Source organism: Maniola jurtina, chromosome 11 (assembly GCF_905333055.1).
Source record: "Maniola jurtina chromosome 11, ilManJurt1.1, whole genome shotgun sequence".
Lineage (NCBI taxonomy): Eukaryota > Metazoa > Arthropoda > Insecta > Lepidoptera > Nymphalidae > Maniola > Maniola jurtina.
The window spans coordinates 10,242,786-10,266,625 of NC_060039.1; the positions used below are offsets into that span (position 1 = coordinate 10,242,786).

General features: G+C 36.4%; 1 protein-coding gene and 1 long non-coding RNA gene across 2 annotated transcripts in view; one reads left to right on the top strand and one right to left on the bottom strand.

Moving 5' to 3' along the window:
- Positions 1-2,255: 2,255 nt before the first annotated feature.
- The window catches only part of LOC123869578 (homeobox protein goosecoid-like), a 32,287-nt gene continuing 10,702 nt past the window's right edge, over positions 2,256-23,840 (bottom strand). Inside the window, exons 2-3 of the mRNA XM_045912568.1 lie at positions 22,350-22,588; positions 2,256-4,182 (exon numbers count right to left, since the gene is read on the bottom strand). Of these exons, the coding sequence (XP_045768524.1) occupies positions 3,973-4,182; positions 22,350-22,588 (449 nt within the window). The 3' untranslated portion in view covers positions 2,256-3,972. The remainder of the gene's footprint in view (positions 4,183-22,349; positions 22,589-23,840) is intronic.
- LOC123869596 lies at positions 3,021-22,823 on the top strand. Its single transcript, XR_006796922.1, has 3 exons — positions 3,021-3,031; positions 18,281-18,285; positions 22,632-22,823. It is a non-coding gene; the product is annotated as an uncharacterized LOC123869596 (long non-coding RNA).

A 23,840-nucleotide genomic window follows, 5' to 3' on the forward strand; every position in this document is an offset into this window, starting at 1 on the left:
GGTTTAAAGACCGATTCTAGTTGACATGCGGATAGGGGGGCCCACAGGCATGGATTGCTTAGGGCACCAAGTAGTCTTAATCCGTCACTGGACGAGTATGAGTATATCCACAAGGATATGCCTAAGTCATTAGATAAGAGGAGCAGTGTTTTATACTATGGGTATTTTAGTAGTCTTCAGATCATGAATCCACCACTTACCTACTCATTTTTACACTTTAAAACACGTGTGAAAATTTGCGTTGAGAGTGAGTAAATAGGTTCCAGATCGTTTTTTAATTTGTGATCAAATATGTGTAGAAGTTGGTGTAAGTAGGTACAAGTTTAGGTACCTACAAATGTAAAGCCTACCTGTACGTGAGTGTAAAAGGAATAATGTTCAAATATCCATTGATTCACGGCCAACACGATGTTAAAATTGTTTTTGATGTCAAGAAATAAATAATGTATCATAACTAAAATAGGATTTTATTTTAGAATAATGCAACCCCAATGTTGTGTACCTATACCTAATTATACACGCGATCTCTAAAGACCGATGCACTTTTTCTGCGAAATGTTAGAGTGTTTTGTACTAAAGTGCCGCTATTACCTACATGGCAGCAGCCATGGCCGTAGCCATGGGTTGGGGGTTCAAACAAGTCGTCGTATGATGAATCTTATAACCCCTATCTTATTTTGTTGAATTTACGTTCGTACTGTAGATAGGGTAAGTAAATTGTTTGGCCATCGTTTGATCGGTTTCAAATTATTGAAATGTCATTTTCCATTTGAACAAATTATATGATAATGCGAAGACTATTCGATATTTCAACAGAAAACAGAGTTTTCAGCATGGTTTGATGGTACATCAAAACATAGGTACTTACTTACTTAAAAATGTTTTGTGAGTGCAAATTCATGGCATACCTGAGTAAACTGTACCATACTAAAATCTCATACCTAGGACTATTGTAGTTTAGTGACAATATGAATTTTGAATATTATTACTATTAAAGAGATAGGTCATGTATAAATCCGGATTAGTAGACGTATTGAGGAAGATGACATAGCCCATGACACAATAATCGTGGTATGCTCAAGGTTTCCTGTCATTCATTCATCATTTGTATGCAGGGATTGAAGCGATTTGACAGCTCACATGGCTCATATCATTTAATTGTGAGCAGTGAATGATATCTGTAGTTAGTTATGCACGTAATAATATGTAACGCATTTGTTGCCTTTGCTGCATACATAATCACGCTTAATATTGGTTTCAGCTCAATTCTTAGGGTTCCGTACCTACCCAAAGGGTAAAAATGGATCCCTAATGTCACTCTGCTGTCTGTCTGTATATCTGTCTGTCTATCTGTCCGCTTTCACTGGTCTCTGGCTCGTAGATTAAATTAATTACAAAGTTGAAATTTCAGTACCTATATTATGTATCAAATAAGAACTATATTTAAAGAAAAATACTAAAAATAACGATTTATAAAATAGCTGGGACCAAAACAAACGAACAATTTTTTGGGTTTTTCTTTCACGGTTTATTGCAATGTTTTAGCTCGGAAAATAAATATTTCATACACCCAAAATATGATGTTCATAATAATTATGTACGGAACCCTAATAGAACGAGCTCTGACTCGCACCTGACCGGTTTTTTATCATTAACTAGCATCTTGCCACAGCTTTACTCGGATCGACATAATATTTTATATGTAGATTAATATGAACATAATATTTTATGCATATGAAACTTTTTGAAATATTCTACTAAAAATCTACTATTGTAATTCAGCTTCAACAAAATAAAATATTTTTAGTTACTTACCACAAATAAATTATTATCGCTCAGGTAAAATTGTTTACTTTCTCTAACGAATATTAGAGTTCAACGCGTTTTTGGTCTGGTTTGGATGCTACGTCGGTGCTACGAAGATTGTTTTTGTATTTAAATTTTACAGATATATCCGAAAACTTATTTGCATCAAAATTTCACCTACTTTGCGAACGTGAAATTATATTGCAAAGAAATACTTAGCTTCACTGGATAGGTAGGTAAGTATAGCAATCCTAGGGCATACAAATTATGAAATACTCGAGGATGCCCGCGACTTCGCCCGCGTGGATTTAGGTTTTTAAAGATTACGTGGGAACTGTTTGATTTTACGGGATAAAAAGTCTTATGAGTTAATCCAGAGTATAATCTATCTCCATTCCCAGCGAAATCCGACCTGTAGTTTTTGCGTGATTGAGTAACAAACTTCCAAACATCCACACTTTCACATTTATAATATTAGTAGGATTAGAAAATAAACACACTAGCACTACGTACAATAGATGATCATTTAACATGACGTGCTTGCTTCATATTAAAAAAAGAAAACATAAATAATGCGTCCAAACTAACAAATGGAAACTAATAAATGGATTTTGTAGGACTCAATGTATTTTTTGGGGTCCTTTGTTAGTTTGGACGCATTATATAAACTTTCAAGTTCTATGAAATAAGTAGACTTGTATTCGACTTTATTTATTTATTCTTAGTTAGGTATCATTATTGTATATTGCCAATACTTAAAATATTAAATAGGTATATTATATAATATTATGTATATTTTTTGCAATTATTAATGTTTTGTATGTTTACACAAATAACTGATAGATATACCTATTGAGTTATCTAATAGCTTACCTCGCTAAAGTCTACTAAATCGGAACTACAAAGGTACATAGTTATAGTGGTTGAAGACGTTAGTTTTTACACAGTATAAAGGTCCAAATTAAAATGGCGCGCCCAATTTACATCTATTTATTTAAAAAATGTACCCCTACCTAGAAATTCATAACACAACAAAGTTATTTACTTTTTGTTTTTTATCATATATTTTTATAAATTCATATTTTATTTCTCTTGGAATCTTTAGATATTGGTATTCTGTAGTCCCACCAGTCGAACCACGAGAAGGTACATGGTGTTCCGTAATATACCCATTAGTTATTAGTAGGACAAAGGGGTTGGACAACGGCCCCGTCACGAAATGGTGGTAGGTATACCGTAAATCCCCCAGTGGGATAAATCGGTGGGATCACGGACTTTTCACTGGACGTCATAATATTAAGTAGGTATTGAAAACCTAAAAATCTGTACTTAATTATTTTTAAATTCATTTACGTTCATAGAACCAACGGAAAGTCAGGATTAGCCATGATTAAATTTTTGAGTGTGAAAACTTCAGTTTTTTTTTATACAAAATTAAAACAAACTTTCTATGTACCGAATTATTGTATGAAATGGTTTTATTTTAAAATATAAGGGATTTATATTCCATCGTCATATTAGTTGGCAATTTAAAACTTAAAGTAACGTAATTTAATAAGAACCCGTTACTGCCTAGCCACAAAATCCTTGTATTTATAAGTACAATACTTTTGGTAGGTGTATTTTTAGTAATGCGACATAAAAGTATGCCTTTATGTGTGTAGGTATGTAGGTATCCATGTACAGAATAAATGTAGGTAAGTAGGTATACATATTTTAATCAGTGGAGACACGTGCAGATAAGATCGACACATTTCGCTACTACTTATTTAAGAATAATTACAACCAATAACTTAAAATCACTATACAGAATCTTAAAATTCTAAAATAGTAAGTAGGTACAAGGAATGTTTTAATATGGGTACTTGTTTTAAGTTCTAACAATTGTTATTCCTATAGATAAATTAATAGGTACACTGAACTACAGATGGAACAAAACAATCCCTAAATTAAGTTTATATTTTCCTAAAAAGTTTTTTTTAATAACCAACTGCCTGACCTCGTCCTTTCTATTTGTGCACTTTATTTGGAGATATCTTCGAGTTTTTAACCGAAGCGGACGTCCAAAAAGGAGGAGGTTCTCAATCTGGCCCGTTTCTTTATCACTTATTACAAACTGAATCCTGTCATGATTTAGAAGTTCACTCATGACGTTATCACTAGCACCTAAGCAACTTCAAGATCAGAGTCCTCCGAGTCGTCGGTGTAGGGTCGCGGGGTGGGCGGCGCGGGCGGCGGTCGCGCGGGAGAGGTGAGCCGCGCCCGCGCCGACGCCATCGCGCGGCCGCAAGCTCGCTCTTCTTGAAGCTTACGGAGCCGCTCTTGCTCTTCGCGCTTTTGCTTGCGCCATTTCGCGCGACGATTCTTGAACCATACCTGTTACAGAAAACTCTTTTACTATGTCATGTAATTTAATGATATAACCATTGCCATATTCCGCAACTGCGACTGGATCTCTGTTTATAATTATCACGAACTAGCTGATTCCCGCGACTTCGTTCGCGTGGATGTAAGTTTTTTAAAAATCCCGTGGGAACTCTATGATTTTCCAGGATAAAAAGTAGCCTATGTGCTAATCCAGGGTATAATCTTTCTCCATTCTAAATCCGTCCAGTAGTTTTTGCGTGAAGGAGTAGCAAACATACACACACACATACACACATACCTACATACACAGTCAAACTTTCGCCATTTCAACATCACGTGCCATAATGTGGCTGATTTTGGCACGGAATAAGCGCCCACAGTGAGAACATGATAGGGTACCATTAACATTAAATAAGTTAGGTTGTGAGGTGGTCTAGTTTTGTTGGTCGCGGTAAATGGCATTCTCCTTTTCGGTTCAATTCTCATGTAGGTAGGTACTTGTGAAAGTTCATAAACTGAAATTTAAATAATCTAAATCATTTGTTTTTTTACACTGGTGCTACTTAGTTTTAAATACTTCAATCTAATTATTGTAGTCGACCAGGCAAAGTTAGTAGGTACCTAACTACAAATTAAGTAGGTAGGTACATGTCACTTTTCTGTTCATATCAACACACTTAGTAATTTAATTGGATGTACTTAAAGGTATTTATAAAAATTAAATTCAATTGAAAAGTACAAAACATATTCCTAAAATAGGTAGATATTTACAAAATTATTCAAGTATGAAAATGTAATAGGTACAGCTACCAATGCATTCTGAATAGATCATTCAAATATCAATTCAATATTCAATTTACTGAATTGAAGTTCCACCAACATGTTATAATGCAGCGTGTTATTCGGGACAATTGTGCGACCCAGTTTCATTTAGTGATGACCGCGCTACTGTACTAACACTACGAGAGAAAAAAACTGTTTGTTAGATGATCAATGACGTTCTCAGTACGTCTCAGCTTCCACTCGACTTAGCACGCACAAGTGTCGAAAAAGTTGAGCTGCGGGTGGTCGGAGCGGCTTACAAGTTTACTTTCAGTCACAACACTATCGGCATCTTTGTTACGCCCGCCCCTCATTCATATCTTCGGAAGATGACCTATTATTGAGCTACAAACATCACAATTCAGTGGATATTTAAAAAGAAAATAATGATTGGTAATTATTATCGACTGGTAGCTAAGTTACCTCTGCTACTATTTATAAACCAAATAAGAACATAGTAGCTACATAGGTACAGTGAAAAATTATTCTTTAATCTACTTTAGGTTAAGAATAAAGTTGTACCAACTTACTTATCTGGGATTCTTAAACTATCACTATTTAAATACGGTTATTGTTTGATAGATAGGGAAAAATCTAGGGAAAAAATTAACTCAGAGAATTTTTAAAAGAAATTATTTTTTGTATTTAAGTATTTCTTATTTTCTCTCAGGCAAATCTAAGAGAGATTTAAAATTAATGTAAGCTATTCCGTTATATACTTATTTTTAGGTGTAGGTACATTTTCTAGCATCTAGGTCCTCTATACAATAAAAGTGCGTAACTCCACCACAATTTTTTCGTATCGCAACTCTGAATACAAAATAACCAGTGAAACCCAATAACGAAACGTGCCGAGTTTTAATGGCGTTGGAAGCTTAGAATTAATTCGTTAACGATACCACCATTGTCGGAGTTAATTGCATTACAAGTGTCGGTCGGGAGCTCGACAAAAGCCCCTATTAACTTTCGGAAAATGAGTGAGGAGCTTTCGCACTCATCGAGCGTAGCGCCATTGTGCTGCGCTCATGCGGCAAATATGGCCGATGCCAGCGGCAGACCTGAGGGCTCCTTCCTCAGAGAATGCACGCTCCGTCTCCGGGCTGCTGTTGTTGTCCATGCCCGCCCGCAACAAGATTAGCCAACGCCCTTTTGTCCGACACGCATTGTATTCGGTTTAACCCATTGATTGTTTGTTTTTTATTGAGTTTTGATTCATAACTTTATTTAAGCAACAAGCGTTCGCATATTTCCCTCAGCTAATTCATCAGTTAATCTATTTACATAGTAATAAGTGTTATAAAAAGGTAAAATTTGTTAGTTTGTAATTTTGTATGTATGGCATGATCTCCATAACAAATAGTAGGTAATCCAAATCTACAAATTATTCCACTGTTTGATAACACTATCCATGAATGTTACCGGACGCTATGGGCTCAAAATTATTGCGATTAAATGATCAGTTCCTAAGGTCACACGGATAAATTCGCGGACAATAGCTAGTAAGTAGGTAATAACTATCCTAATAAGTCAACGTATAGATTCAGGTTTTTTAAAATCCCAAGGCCGAACTCTTTGATTTTCCAACTTGAAAAGTTGTCTATATTTGTATACAGGATAATAGATGATACTCGCGACTTTGTCCACGTGGAATTAAGTTTTCCAAAAACCTGTGGAAACTCTTTGATTTCTGGGACAAAAAGTAGCCTAGTATGTAAGCCGCGTATGTATGATAGAAGAGATTCTCTAAAAAGACTAAACGTGTGGACCGTGAACAGACAGACACATTTTCGAATTTAGGTATAGTATTATTAAGTAGTATTAATTTAGATTTCTGTGGATTCTATGAGGAATTCACTCATTAGACCGCGCTAGATTTTTATTTTTATTTTAAGTTCCTATTCAATGATCAATACTTACCTACCCAAAGATTTTAAACTAAGTATTATAGACCTTATAATACTCTTTGCTCGTATCTATAACAACTTCACCTCAAACTGAGTTAAATACTAAATACCTAGTTCCTATTGTTTTAAGACCTGCTCGCAGGAAATTACCGAATTCTAATATAGGCGCTGCAGCGCACTAACATGCATGTATAATTTCCTCGGAGCATAACAAAGACAAACAGGGCTTCATTGAAAGGCTAAACTGCATAGTAAATGTGTATAAGTTTCGCCTTTGTTCCGGTTTAACTACATTGTGCTATAAGTACTTAACCGGTCTAGCTAGTCAATTCTTTAAGCTAATTAAACATAATCACACATAACCAATATAAAAGTTAAACACTGTAATAATATATACCTATAACCTAGGTAAACAATAAGAATAGGTACCTATAAATTTTAGGATAACCTGTTATGGTAACCTGTTGTTTAGGACAGTTACGGAAAAAATTGTGAAGAAACCTGCATGCTCGTTTTCCATTTTCCATAATGTCCTCAGATGTATGAAGTCTGCATATCCGTACTTGGCCAGCCTTGTGGACTATGTTCTAGGGCCTACTGCACACTTCTCATTCTGAGAGGAGACCTGTGCTCAGTAGCGGGCTGGTGATCAATCAAGACGATCTGCATTTATACCCATCACCAGGTTTTCTTCATGCGTCAACTGTTTCTTTTGCCATTAGTAAATCACTACCCATTTCATCCATAATTCCATACTACTTATCCATACTAATATTACAAATGCGAAAGTGTATCTGTCTGTCTGTCTGCTACGTTTTCACGGCCCAACCGCTGAACCGATTTTAATGAAATTTGGTACAGACTTGGGATACACCCGAGGAAGAACATAGGCTACTTTTTATCCCGGAAAATCAAAGAGTTCCTACGGGATTAAAAACAGATATCCACGCGGGCGAAACTGCGGGCATCGTCTGGTTACTTATATTATAATAGATGTAAAAGTGTGCTTGTTTGTTGGTTTATTGGTTTGTTGTTTTGTCCTTCAATCACGTCGTAACCAACGCAACGAATCAGAGTGTTTTTTGTGACAGATATAGTTAAAGACCTGGAGGGTGACATAGGCGACTTTTTACCTAGTTCCTAAGGGATTTGAACATCCTAAATCCATGCGGACGAAGATAGGTATCAGCTAGTTGCAAGTAAATAGTAGTCTGTATACGATTTTGTACAGATGACAGAATTCGAGCATCGAAACACTTTAGCGAGTAAAATAGATGCAAATATAACCTTGCTTTGAAGCTAATGTTCGTCCATCCATCTACAGCCTACACGGGGAAACGTTGCGAAATGAATTTTGGAGGTACTGAATTATTGTGGTTAGTATGAAATCTCATACTAACCACACTGTTTTGTTGTATTGAAGCAGGCGTTACCTGCACTGTGTTGTTGTTTAGTTTGGGATGCGGCACAGATGTAGAGCTCACTCGCCCGCAGCGACGCACTACGCCTCGACGCCTGGCGTCGCGCGTCGGGACGTGCGCGCCTGCGGCTCTTTGTAATGCTCATTAATTATCCATTTACTTATTATCATTTAAATCAAATACCGCGTTTAATTATTTATTGTCTCTACTGGTGACAGAAGGGCCGGCTCATTTAGCGCGAAGAATCCAGCGACAGGATTTGTAAGCCCTAATTCGCACGAGCGTTAAAAAAGCGTTGCGTTAAAACCCGGCGTTGCGTTGACAATACAAAGTGCGCGTTAAAAAGCGTTGACGTGTGAACAGATACTTGCGAATGCATTTGTTCTATTTGAACGCTTTTTTAACGGACGTTAAAAAAGCTCTCGTGCGAATGAGGCCTAAGGTAAGTGCTTGAAAAGTGGCCCGAAAAATAAAAGCAAATATATTATAATAGTTTGACCCTATATCAAATTAGTCTTTAGACTTATTGCGTAGGTGTTGTTAAGTTTGATTTTAGAATAAGTATTTTTGGTTTCGTTTTAAAAAAATCTAGCGACTTGAGCAATGTCATTTTGTTCGTAATCCGTCATCTATTCCTAAGTAGGTACTATTCTTTAACAATGGAAGAACCAGATGGACTCATCGATGTATATGGATGGGCCCTTCGAAGAAAAAAAATGCGCTCACAAGTTAAAGAGAATTGGCAAAAGTCTCTGAATCACGCATCAGTCGGCCGCACACGCTTTATCGTATCGCACGTGTTTTTGACTGTCGAAAATGCCGTCATGTGCGCTCAAATCTTGCAAAAACCGTACGGAAATCCATCAAAAAAAAGATGGAATAACATTTCACTCGTTAGTATATCGTTTTCTCATTTAATTTAACGTATAAGCTGGGTATATTTTTAATTTTGCTATGATTAAATATTTGCCGCAAAAATATCGTACAAAATTGGAATACATAAAGAATGGAGTCGTGTTATTTTTTTTGAAGTGAAACTTTTTATTCGCGTATGACAGACTACTTATGATCATGAATATATTTAACTATGATTGTATGTTTGTAAGTATTTAACTATGTATGTTCGTATATAATTAACTGTTTTACTATGTATGTATATTTGTACTAGTAGACTAGCGATGTTTCCGATATTCGCATCCTCACCCGCAATTGTGAAGCTTACGCATTGATTTGGGCATCCACATCTGCATCTACAATAATAATAATCAATGCGGATAGTCACGCGGATGCGGATGTTGCAAGTCGCGAAAACTATATATGTATGTTTGAGTGTATACATGCTTATATGTATTTTTTATGTATTTAACTATGTATGTTTATGTATGTGTTTAACTATTTAACGATGTGTGTATTTTGTATGTATACGTCGTACGTATGACGTAACTATATTTTAGCGATTTTGCGGGCATCCGCATCCGCAACGGCGAAGCTGCCGCATTGATAGAGGGTTCCGTACTACAGAAGTTTTTTTGGTTATGGTTTATATTATTACATATTATTTGTGAAAATTCTTTGTTAGATTCATTACATGCTCATATCTGCACTAATAATATTTTTAACGCAAAAAAAATTGACGAAATATTGCACAAAACAGCTCCATTCCATCCTTGTTCTTTTTAATAATAGAGAGTTGACGCTCGCGTCAAGTTCACTGACGAGTTCAATGACGTAATATTTATTTTTTTATAGGCTCATTTTTGTAAACGGATTTATATGGGAATGGCATATCCTTATACATCGATGGATGGACTGTTTAACGCAGTAATGGAACCAGCATTCTTGGCAACATTTTTGTAATTGTATTAGAACCTTAGAATCTCAATCTCAACATCAATGAGTGATGATACAGTTTAATTGCGCAGTTCGAGTATTGGGAGAATACTTATGGTAGTTTTAATACAAAGCCAACAAAACAATAGTATCCGCCATTGACGTCTTCTACGAAAATGAATGATAAATGAGTATTTTTTTTAATCTACAGATACAACAGAGCGCTTGTATCTGACCTGCTGGCAAGTGATGATGCAGTCTAGGATGGAGTGCGCTTGCCTAGATTTACTTACATTTAAAAATACAAAGAACAAGACATATCTTAATAAGTTATACCTATAACAATGTAAGTACAAATTTAATTTAACAGACTTAAAACACTGAATAGGTTCTAGGTCAGCCTAAAGAAAAGGCTTGATAAATTAACTGCATTCAATTGATCTAAGTACTTACTTATGTTGTTTAAGTTTCATATTGGCTTGTCCGACGGCAAAAGAACCGACGCGACGTTCGTTTTACGCCATTTGCTACGACGTAGAGGGCCTCGTAGCCAATTTGAACGTAAGAATTTCAAAGGTACAGACCTTACAGTGTTTTATTTTATGATAATGTTACTCGAAAATAGTGTATAAGTACAATAGGAAAAAAGCGGTATCCATAGCCTAGCTTATTAGTAAAACAACAAGATTTCATATTGTTACCCATACCGTAGGTATATCATCATTACATATTATATAAATCCGAAAGTGTGCTTGTTTTTTGGTTTTTTCTTCAATAGAGACAGAAGAGTATAATATTTAATCCGTCATACATGGCGGTGAAGATTTCAGAACATTCTGAACGATGTAACTGGTGTGGTTCTGCAATCGTAGAATATCCAAAAGAGAACAGGCAAAAGCAACGAACGAGGGCAGGGAAAGCAGCAGATATGCGATAAAATATAGTGGACTATGGATCTGCGAGAGGTTAGGGAGCAGTAAGGGAGCAGCAAGGGAGCAGCGTGTGAACCGCACGCTGAGCTCGAGTGCGGCGGATGGCCGCGGCGAACCGAACCCGAACTTATTGTAATAATGTTGTTAGAACAAACACCGCCGTTCTCTCGCTCCCTCCGCCTTGTTTGAGATTACAATTACGGTTTTAGCGAACTGATTTATTAATGGACCGCTTGATCCGCCTCTGATACTTTAATTTCGATTTAATTTACATTCCATGCTCTTATTTTTGCTTCGTTTATCGAGTGTTATTCTAACTTTATTGGATATAGCTAGACCGCTCATTACCTCACAAAATAGTTAATTACTTATTACAATATAAATAATTTAATATAATACATTATAATTAAGTACGTTCCGATAAAATTTTTGAAAATAGTGTATTGTTCTAGCTTCATAGTGACACGTCCGTTACCTACTTACTTATAGATGTTATTCTCATAATCTGTGATGTGTGTGTACAATAAATAAATAAAAATAAATAAACCTATCGTATGAAAATCAGAGTGTGGGATAGCTAAATAGTTTATTCAGCTTTTCCGGTATCAATGGTTTTATAACGATTTAACTAGGTACGATGATAATATAGGTACAGAAAACTTGGGATCGCATAAACTACTAAAATGATGATTCTGTATCTATATTAATATATCAAGATAAAACAAACTAGGCAAAGCTTATAGCTGTCAACAATTTTCCACCTAAGCCGCATCTAAACTCTCACACCTGTCGTGTTCCGACTCCCCATTAGCTGTGAAATGCATTAGTCAATATTAAAGATTCCGTCCGCGAGTATAATTCCACAAAGGGCACTTCAAATCACACCCATCTCTTTTCCGTTAATGTCAAAACATTACTCCTCTCCGCGGCCGGAGGCTGAAAAAGTATCCCCCGGTATCTGTCACTTCGTATCAATTACCGCACGCAAACAGCCGTGCCAGCGCCCCGTACTGCCATAAAGGCCTATCTGCGCACAATGCGGCAACCAAATCGAAATTCAATTGTCAAAAGACTGCTTTAATGGTACGTCTGAATTAGCTCAGATGGAAAAAGTACTTTGTCATTCGTATTATGATGTAAAATAAAACTTATTTTCATGTTGATAAACGTGAAAATCGCAGAGTTCAACGCTCCGTAGGGTATCCCGGAGGGTCCTTTTGCAAACATCGGGCTCCCCTAAACGTTATACTTTGAAAACAATAATTTGTATTGCGTATCGAACGAGTCCATAAATAATAGAGTGATACATCGGCTGAAGCCGAGGCTAGGAGCGGAATATTGCTCGAATTAAACAATGAACTTAACACACTCAATTGATGATTATAAGATTAGGAACACAGATTAGCTAAGAAAAAGTTTACTAATATTAATTAATTTTTAATTTTGTTATTATTTGAGAGGATTCGCAGTATCTACCAATTTCAGTTTTATTTAATTTGAAACATTGTTTAAACCAAATATAACTGGCACAGCATCACGGTGCTACGAATTGCAACGACGAATGGCAGGTAGTAGCGACACACTTTATTTTCTTCCACATTATTTTAATACCTGCATTTAAACAGGTTGGTAAGTAAATAAGCTATGGACAATCTCCTAGCTAGATTACCTAATGAGTAATGACTCTAATAATATGGTAATCTACCCAAGAGGCTTTGATACTTGAATAAACATAGGCTATATCATTAGTGAGAGATTTCACACATTCAATAAAATAGAGCGTCAGAACATTAGGAGGGTGTAATTTTTAACAAAGGAAAGTCTAAAGAATCAACTTACTTATATAACGATTAGTTTATTTTATATTATTATTATCTATCGCTCAGACGCCCGTCGTGGTCTACTAAATTTCTATTTAGTTAGAAGACTGATTCCCATGAGACAAGGAGACCTATGCATTGGGCTACGTAGGACATTAGGCACACAACAGACTGCCGATGCCTTATTTGTACATTCTTATAGGTCCTTAATAGTGTAAACTTTTTCTCTCCGTATAAAAGAAACTGCCCCAAGTTCAAATACGTAGGTATTTCTATTTATCTTTGATCGGACTTTTAGCTTGTTTGGAAATTGCAAGTGACTACGGCTCGTAGCGTCTAAATCCATGAAAATTGAATGGTATGAGTAGGTATAAGTTTCATTACAAAGGAAAAAAATTCGACTAACCTTTCTTAAACTACTTTTTAATTTAATTTATGAACTTTTATCTAGGACTACACGATTCCGAAAAGTAGGTATCAGGTGAGCACATATTTATTTGTATAGTTAGATACATACCTACTTGCGTACATTTTTATAGATACGAGTAGCCATATCTATTATCTATACCTATCATATAAGTATGAATTGTTTTTATTAGAATGTGTTTTTAGGAATTGCATGAAAGAGTTGTTCAAGAAAATATTGTGTTATAGAGAGTAACACACAAAACAATCGAAAGATTGAGTTGTACACGTTTCGTTTGACAATCAGAAATGGGCAACAAGCGGAAAATGAAACGGGACAGAAGCTTTGATCAGCGACGCTGGATCGCTGTTCAACTCATAAAGGCGTTATTGCTCGCTGTCGACACGGAAGCAAAGACAAAATGGCGCCGCTTTATTACTTAGTAACACATTGCGAGCGTATCTCTTTTATTACAGCTCTATTACGAGATAAGTCCTGTCGGGGAGGCTGCAGTTGACTAGGAAGCGCCGGGTCGCCGCTTGCCGCTGGGCGGAGCGCCACGCCCACTTTTTCTTGCTCTTGCTGTTCGGGGATGTGCTTTGTCATCCTGATGTTCGCATCGCACGAAACGTAACGGTGTGCTTATGTAGCTATACATTGTTCTGTCCAACTTTTGTTTCAATAAGCAGTGAGTGCAATGTTTCAATAGGTATGATTACCGATTGAAACATTTTCATATTGCGACATTCGGATCCCCATATTTATTTATTAAGTAAGTACTAACTAAGTATAAGGCTATAAGGATGGAGAAAGCTATATGCTTGGAGTTTCTTACGTGATAAAATCGGAAATGAGGAGATCCGTAGGAGAGCCAGAGTTACCTAAGTAACCGACATAACTCAGCAGGCTGCGAAGCTGAAGTGGCAATGGGCAGACGCATACCTACCTACCTACTTCGAAAATCCGATATAAGTTGGGTTGCGGTCCCAACTTGCTAGAATGGTGACCTCGCACCAGAAAGCCCATCGTTGAAAGATACCTTACTAGGTGAACACACGACATCAAATACAAATCGCAGGGAGCTGGCAGTGTGGGTAGGTACTTATTTGCGGCGCAAAACGTGGCTTGACCGTGGAAGTCCCTACAAGAGACCTTTGTCCAGCTGTGGACGTCTTCGGTTTATAATGATAATAATATGATAATGATAGTCACTTAAACAAAATTAAGGAAAATTATTTAGTTAGTAGCTACCTACTTATAAGTAGGAAAATTAAGCATTAGTACTAAGTATATTATTAGTAGTAGGTATTATTAGTTCATTTTAAAAACTCACCAAGTCATACTTCCATCTATTGCTTTCGTTCATAATCCATACTAATAGTATAAATGGGATATTGTGTGTCTGTTCGTCTGATACTTTTTCACGGCCCAACTGCTGAACCGATTTTAATGTTTCGTACAGACTTGGGATACATCCCGGGGAAGAACGTAGGCTAGTTTTTATTCCGGAACACCAAAGAGTTCCAACAGGATTTTAAAATCATCCTCTACCTAGTCCAAAATACTTTACCTACTTATTACAAATTCGAAAGTGTGTCTGTCTACTAGCTTTTAACGGCCCATTCAGCTTGCATCCCAGGGAAGGACATACTTATTTGCTATAGAATAACAAGTAAGTTATTAGTAACTAATAAGTATTAGTAAGTTAGTAGTAGGTAACTTAAGTAAAATCAAAGAATTCCCATGGGATTTTTAAAAACCGAAAGTTGGCGGATAAAGTCGCGGATATCTTCTATGTAGGTACCTAATGCAAATGACTCTATCTACTTAGCTAAGAGTAAGTATCTAACTTTCTAACGTTCGCAATAATAACGCGAAATACTTAATATTTGTCTACCTTCATATAGGTATTTGCAAATACTTAGATAGGTACGTGGGTACCTACTTATGTGATCTTATTATGATTTCATTACGAGAAAATATTTAAACGAAATACAAGTCAAATTAGTGTAAGCCTCGCATATCAGACCGAGTACCTAAGGCTTAAGCAGACTAACATTAGGTTGATTCTAACAATAGAAGGGTTAATTTGAAAAATCAGTCATTATCAGTAGGTATTGTCAAATAAACTATATCCTAGTTCTCCAAGGATTCTTAAAAACCTGTGTTAAAAACTATCAATCGGAGAGAAGTGGCGCTGAATCAAAAAATGTATAAAATCTAGGACCCTTTGAAAAACAGGTGAATAAAAGATGGCTACCGAGCTAAAAATTAATTTCTAACACAATAAAATAAAATTGACCAGCCTGTAATGATTGTTCTTCAAAAGTGATTTTTCATTCAAAGGTCTTAATTAGGTAGGTACTAGGCACCTATGTAGATAGAGAAAATGCGATTATATGTGAAAACTCAGGAATGTGGAAATTGGTGCTAGCAGTGAACCGATAAAAATACAAAACCCAAAACCCAAGTCGTCCTGAACTAAGTAGGTAGGTACTTATTAAATAATATTTAATAAAGACAAGATCCGCATTTTCGAAAACCCTGCATGCCTGAGGAGTGAGGACCACTTTAGTGGTCGCGCACCTACGTGGTAAGTTCACCTAGGTTCATATTGTGTGAACAACCTGTGAACTTGTTCACTAGCGTGTGACGTCACACGTGTCATAATATGACCAGCGCCATTACAGAAATGTCGTTTCTGGCGCGGTCTTTAAAACTAAACTTTATAATTGTTTTTTATTCTTAATACTGTAGATTTTCGGAAAAATATCAATTTACTGTCCTTATTATATTATAAAGAATGATTCTTAAACCATTTCCAAAAATTTGTCATATAGCTTATTCTTAAAAAAAACGTTTTCTTTATTTCTTTCCAAGTAAGTTTAAATTGAAGATCCAAGGTTTTAAAAGTCCAAGCATAAGATGACGCGCTGCACATTTACTAGTTAATAGTAAACTAGTTAATTAAATAAATGCTAGTATGACTTCAGCCTAAGATTAATATTGGAGTCTGTCGCCCGCGGCGGCGAGGTTTCAGTGCTCGAGACTCGAGACAACCCGAGATGTGTAATCTCGTTTTGTCTCTTTAATTATTAACTGTGTAAAGAGTTGGAGTTACATACAGCAATGCCACCCTTCCATTGTCTTTGCGTTTAGGTACACAGCGCTGCTCATCACATTAAATAATGGAGAAAAGGAAAAACGTCTTTTCCATTAAGTATTTAGGTACTAAGGCATCGACGTACCCAACGAAGAATTCCGTAGGTATTACCTTCTTCTGCGAATTTTTGAGATAATTAAGAATTTAATATTGAAAGCAAATTGGAAACCAGATTCCCCTTTAAATACTTACTTAGTTACCTATATATGTACTTAATTACTTTTAATGTGTGTTTACTGTACCCATAGGAAGATTCTCCAAGAAAGACTCTATTGGTGAAAATTAGAATATTTACCTAAGTAAGTATATCTAAATTGTTGCCTGTATCTTCTCTGCTTTTCAAACGCGGAGGTAGAGCCTCATTGTATAGATATCGGATTTTGAGATCTTTTAATAAAGTCCAATCAGCATTTTTTGAGATTACTTAGCTTTCTCTATCTGTTACTTAAGTAAGTACCTACCCATCTCTTCAAGATTGTTTTAAACAGACAGAAACGGCAGGATAACTGTTCACCTACTTTTATATGGGTAGTTAAATATACATAGGTAGGTAGGTACCTACTACCAACACGAAATAGGTGTACAATTTTATAAATCCAAATCTTGACAAATTGTTTCTTTGTTTTTTTTTTCGTCTTTACCTAACTAAGTACCTGCCTACCTACTCAACTCATTTCAGCGAGCACAAAACTGGAGACAGAATACGACACTTTATATCCCGGGAAATTATAATAGGTAAATAGATTAAAACAGACTAAAAAATCTACGTGAATCATCAATTAAATCGCAGTCAAAAGCTTGTACATACTTATTCAATGTATACCTATACCTATTAAACATAAATGAAATTGATTAAAAGAGAAAAAAAAACTAGAAACCAAGTGAATTATTATCAACTAGCTGATGCCCGCAGCTTCGCCCGCGTGGATTCGTCAGATCCCCTGCAGCATCATGATTGAGGAGTTGGACTCCAAATTTTTTATGAAACAATGTCGCAAAGTTCCTCTATCGATTTAATCGAAGAAATGACGCAAATCGGTTCAGAAATCTCGGAGATTTCGGTGTACATAGGTAGAAAAACACAACTCCCTTTTTGAAAGTTGGTTAAAAAAGTAGCCTATGTTACTCCCTGGTCAATTCTCTACTTGTCTGTGAAAATCCCGTCAAAATCGGTTCAGCCGTTCCCAAGATTAGCCTTTTCAAACAGACAGACAGACAGACAGACAGACAAAAATTTTAAAAACGTGTGATTCAGTTATAGTATCGTTCAAATAACCATATGACCTTAATATGCGGTAGTTGTTTCGAAATTACAGACAGACACTCCAATTTTATTTATTATTACTTATAGATTAAATCGCAGACAAAAGCTAGTAGGTATATACCTAATAGAAATGAAATTGATTAAACGAACAAAAACTTGAATCCACGTGAATTAAGTACCTACCTATCAATTAAATCGCAGACAAAAGTTACTTACATAATATTAGAAATGGAATTGATTAAACGTGAAAAAATTAAAACAATGAAATTTTAACAAAGCATTCGGTCGTGAGCTGAGCTCGATTTTCAGCAAGTGTTGCGGTGTCTAAACAAAAGCGTTTTAATAATGCATTTTCCAATTGGCGCTGCGCAAATAGCGGGCGCGCGGCCGCCGCACCGCTCCGACAGCGCACCGCCCGCCCGGTGCGGCAACACAAGCTTTTGTCAAATAACGCAAATTGTTACACAAGAAAACCTCGTACAACACATTACCTACTGCAATTCTTTATATTTTTATTTTTTATTTATTTATTTAATTAATTACAGACTGAGTGATAAAAACTGAGACTGATGTTTCCAAATTACAGCCCAAATAGAATCTGTGCAAGGGCTGACAAAAATCATCGGCCTTAAAAGATTAATTAATAAAAATCAAACGTTATTAACATTTTATACAATAGGTAGGTAGGTACTTACATATGTATTTAGATTATTTTTATTTAGCGTACTTTTTCAATTAAAAGGATTAACCGAGGTATTTCGAAAATCTGATCTAGTGCAAGTCGGACTCTCACACGATGGGTTCCGTACCATCGTACAGGAAATAACAGTTTAATTTTTTTTTAATCTGCAGGGCTGCCATTTTGGCAGTCTTATGATTGCCATAGGAATACAACTCTCTAGTTCCTCTCCCTCTCGAACTCAAAATCCCTACTCTCTGAAAATTTCAACTCTCTACCTATTGTTTACATAGTTCGCTAGTCGCTTGTGACAGAGAATCATTGACCCTAGTGCTAATTAGGTAGAAGTAGATAACACTAAATTTGATACCTATGTACCTAAACGCAACTTTCTTAAACAATTACCTAATTTAATTAAGAACCGCGCGCACCCGGAAAAATGCCTTCAAAATCCTTATTCAGAAATACTTACATAAAAAATAGCTACCTACATAAAACTTTTACGCTTTTTATTACCTTTATCTAATCTTCGAATTCAAATATGTACCTACAAGTGTATCTAAGTAATCGACTTTTTATCAGCCGAGATTTCAAATATAAAAAGGCTTCACACAATATCTTTGATCGTACCTACAGCCGAGTCACGAGTTACGCAAATCGGAAAAACACTGTTATCCGAGGGAAAGCCTTAAAAGTGACCCTCATTAGCCTCATTGTTGTACTTTTATCGTTGCCGGCGCCCTCGGCTCGGGATAGCATAAATAAATCAAATTTAATTAACTCAGATTAATTTTCGCGGCGCCACCGTCTCACCCGCCACGGCGTCCCTTTTTATTTGCCCCGAGGCAAAATTCTCAGTTCTACACTCGGCTCCCGGTGATTTACTACGGATTCTTTAATAAAAAGTTTACACTTAGCTTTAACGTGTCGCCCATTACTCGTACTTTCCCGCCGCGAAGCCGTATAAGGTCACTTAAATTAAATCTATAACTTTTAGCTCAAGTTTATTTGGAAATTATTTTAATTTGTAGGTATACTTACTACGTTATAAAAGAAGACCTTTAGTACAAATCCGCGTTAATGGATTTGAGTTTTAATTTAGAAATGGACCGACCGAGATCCTACATTTTACATAATCCTACATTTAACTTATTATAACTTTTTCTAAATCATTTAGTTTCTAGAATTCACATCTAAAAAATAAACATTCATATATTTTTGTACAAATACGCGTTAGTGGATTTGAATTTTAATTTAGAAATGGAACGTTATTACACTAAAATCTGTAGTCATCTAGTTTCTCTTGCCTATTATTGGCATCTAGAATATATTTACTCAGTAGATAGTATGTAATAAATAAAACGGGCCAAGTGCGAGTTGTGTTCCGTACTCTTTTGGGGTTCTGTACATAATCATGAACAACATACAGATTTTGGGTGTATGAAGTAATTCATTTCCGAGCTAGGTGGGTTTTGGTCAACGTTTTACACCAAATACCAAAATTTCTGGTCCCATTTCTTCTACGAGCTAAATGCCTGTGACAAGCGGACAGACGGACCGATAGACAGATAGCAGAATGAAATTAATGGGGTTCCGTTTTTTCCCCTCGGGTACGGATCTCTAATAAGTATATTTTTGAAGTTTACTAGCAAAGCACCTATAATAATTTGCGCAATAGTACCTATAAAAAGGCGGGCATGTAAACAGTAGCCGGAGCGCAGTCTGGGTGGCTCGCTGGAGTGGTCGGCACACACTTGACCAACACCGGTAGCCGCAAACATCCAATATCCCAAATTCTAGCTAACCGGACAGTTAAGCTGGACAAACATTGAGTAACGATTTATTTGAGCCACTACTTGCCTGATAAAACAGTGTTCTTACGTATAGTTTTAAAATTTGAATAAGTTAACAGTAATTTTTCTTTTGTAGCCTATAGTTGCTTGCGATATGTGTAAATTGAGTAATTATTGTTAATTTATTGTATTGAATTTTCAATAATTTTAATGTTTGGACTTAAGTTATAAGTATAATCATTAGGTGCTGCCCATATTGTAGGTAAATGCGAAAGTGTGAACTTGTTTGTTGGTGTATTGCTTTGTCTTTTATTCACGCCCTAGCGGAGCAACGGATTGGCGCGACGATTGATATAGGTACCTAGGCTACTTTTAATCAGTGGAAAATCAAAGTGAATTTAACAAACCTAAATCCAATCAGTCGCGGGTATCAGCTAGCCTGCTATAACTTTCCATGTTATTATGATGGAGATGATGTAAATATCTGATTAATTTCTTTTTTTTTTTTCTTTTTATCCACTCACTTTTAGAGCTAACCATGTCCAGAAGCAAATCAAAGATTATATTTTAAGTAATAAGTAAAAAAGAGGGCAGGTTAAACAAAACTTAATATGTTTTTGGAAGGGCCACCCACATAATGTTGGCACAAAAAATGTCACGTCAGCTCTATTGACTCGTAGCGCTTACCTCGCCCAAACTATCCGCCTCGACAGTAATCTCGTAGTCGAGGTATACCTACAGTGAATGCGAATAATTGACTTCATTGGTTAGACTTATTCGCATAACGGATTCGCTTAGATCTACCTACACGTTCAACAAGATCACACTAATATTATAAAGGAGAAAGTTTGTACGTGTGTGTGTGTGTGTGTGTGTGTGTGTGTGTGTGTGTGTGTGTGTGTGTGTGTTTGTTACTCCTTCACGCAAAAACTACTGGACGGATTGGGCTGAAAAGAATGGAGATAGATTATACCCTGGATTAGCACATAGGCTACTTTTATCGGGGAAAATCAAAGATTTCCCATGGGAATTTTAAAAAACCTACATCCACGCGAACGAAGTCGTGGGTATCAGCTAGTAGTAGATAAATGTGACATACTATAAGCCAATAAAGGCGTCAGTAAAGCATTCTACTCACGACACTTTAGGGTGAAAAAGTGGGGAGGATCCTAGATTGCCTCCTAAACATGTCGTGTATAAGGTCGTTCTAGGTCGGATCCTAGATCGGCTGGCAGGAGCAGGGATCCATCTGATGTGCGCACATGAGGCGGCAGAACCATAATAAGTATGTAGAGACCACCCTAGTTTGCTCCAATCTAGCTGCCTCCAATGCAACTCGACTTTGTGGCATTTTCTCGTAGCTACGTACGTTTTTTTAAGTAGGCCCGACATTTTTGTTATTCATAATTAATATCTTCTCCTATACCTAATATTAAGTGGGCTAGATTTTTGAATTGGAATCTTCACTAAGTAGGTAGGTACGCGATTTTGGGATGGGTAAGAACTTGGTAAAAACTGCAACGTCGTGTCAGTACCGACATGACGTAATATTAATAGTGTTCAGAGTGTCGATAGATGTAAAAACTAAATTTATGAAATTGCAAATGATGAAATTTTAATTTTTGATATTAGCAAGCGTAGCGACGGTCGTCGCTTTGAGCGTAGCGTCAAAGTTCAGTCGGTAGCGTTGAACTTAGCGGAATGGGAGAAACAAGTGCTACAAGGATTTTTGGATATTGTAGTCCCAAGGGGGTTAATTAATAGGAGATGAAAGTTTGTATGAAAGCCCGTAATTTTTCAATTTAAGTAGGTATATGTATGAAAATTGGGTATTTGTTCGCGCAAAAATGAAGAACAACCGTGTTTCAGGATTTTTCGAAATTCTACCCAATACCACTCACCGATTTTCAAAAATTCTCCTTGTGCCAAGCCGGGGCGGGTCAACTAGTCAAATAAAAAGTTGCGACCATTGGCTTGTGAAAAATAAAATCTATACAAGTAAAAGCGAAACTTTTTTTACTAGATAGATTTTGTTCTTGTATCGCACTGCATATAATATCTTGTACTTTATTGATCAAAGGTAAAATCAAGAAAAAGTAGGTAAGTAAGTGGGTAAGTAAGTATGGAAATTGGAAAATATACCTCTACACGCTCCTCTTTCAAGTCGACCCTTAGCGCGAGTTGCTCTCTAAGCACCACGTCCGGGTAGTGCGTCTTGTCGAAGGTGCTCTCCAGCTGCTCCAGCTGCTCCTCCGTGAAGATGGTGCGGTGGCGCCGCTTGCGCTTGGGCGGCGGGCCCGACAGCCCCGCGAGCGCCGCCGCCGCGTAGCCGCTGTACAGACCGGCGTAGCCTCCGGCTGACGTCACCGCGCTGCCGACACCTACAAAATTTTCAAAATCTGTATAAGTATATAAAAGGAAAAGCTTACTGACTGACTGACTGATCTATCAACACACAGCTCCAACTACAGGTCTGATCGGGCTGAAATGTGGCATGTTGATAGCTATTATGACGTAGACATCCGCTAAGAAAAGATTTTTGAAAATTCAATCCCTAAGGGAGTGAAACAGGGGTTTGATTTGTGTAGTCCACGCGGTTGAAGTCGCGGGCACATGCTTGTCTAAATATGAATATTGTTACGATAGATGTATTCTGAGCAATGGATAAGAACATTTATTTATACGTGACATTGTATTTTTTAATTATTGTATTTTTTAATTATTGTATTTTTTTTTTTTTTTTTTTGTGACATTGTATTTTTTAATTAATTACCTACCGTTAAATTAACTCAAAATTGTTATTTACATTTCATAATTTTCATAATTGTTAACAATAGAATTGTAATTGTTTTAATCACCAATGTTATACTTTGCAGCGCCCTGACGGGGCTTCATGTTGTAATAATATTTTTTATGATGAAGACATGAATGCAAATAAAGAAAGAATAAAGAATAAAGAATATATAAAAGGAAAAGCTCTGATTAAGTGTAAATTACAAAAATTGTCAAACAATTTGACTACTTCCCTAGAACTGTGGTCCCCGGCCTTATAAAGGCGAGATTAGGTACAGCTTCGATTCCCGGCTGGGTCTTGGAATACAATTCTTAAACTAGATCAGGTCTGGTCTTGTTACAGTTATCTATCTACTTTACCGGAAATGTCAAGCAATTTAATCAATTTAATATGCTGAATACTGTGCTGCGCAGAAATCAAATTAAGTATCAAACATTTATCAAGACACGCGATAGCGTGTCTCGCCAAGTTCGATTCTAATAAGAACGGCGGCACGCTGACAAGTGTATATTACACGAACCATTTCGAGCTACTTTTGACCCCCCCATAACTCAGAAACTATTGAACCTACATATTTGTAATTTTGCATATCTATTAAGACCCCTTTAAACGCTTAGAATCCAAAATTTCATGAAAAAATGTTTTATCGATATTAAGTTATTAAGGTCTGAAAAGTGCCATTTTTAACACTCACTCACTCACTCATCACTCACTCATCAAAAACCTAACCTACTTCCAGGTGACTTAGAAACTTCAAATTTGGTATAGTGATAGGTAATTAGGTGTATACAAAGGAAAAATCAGAAAATAGCAAATTATGGTTTAATATGTCATATATT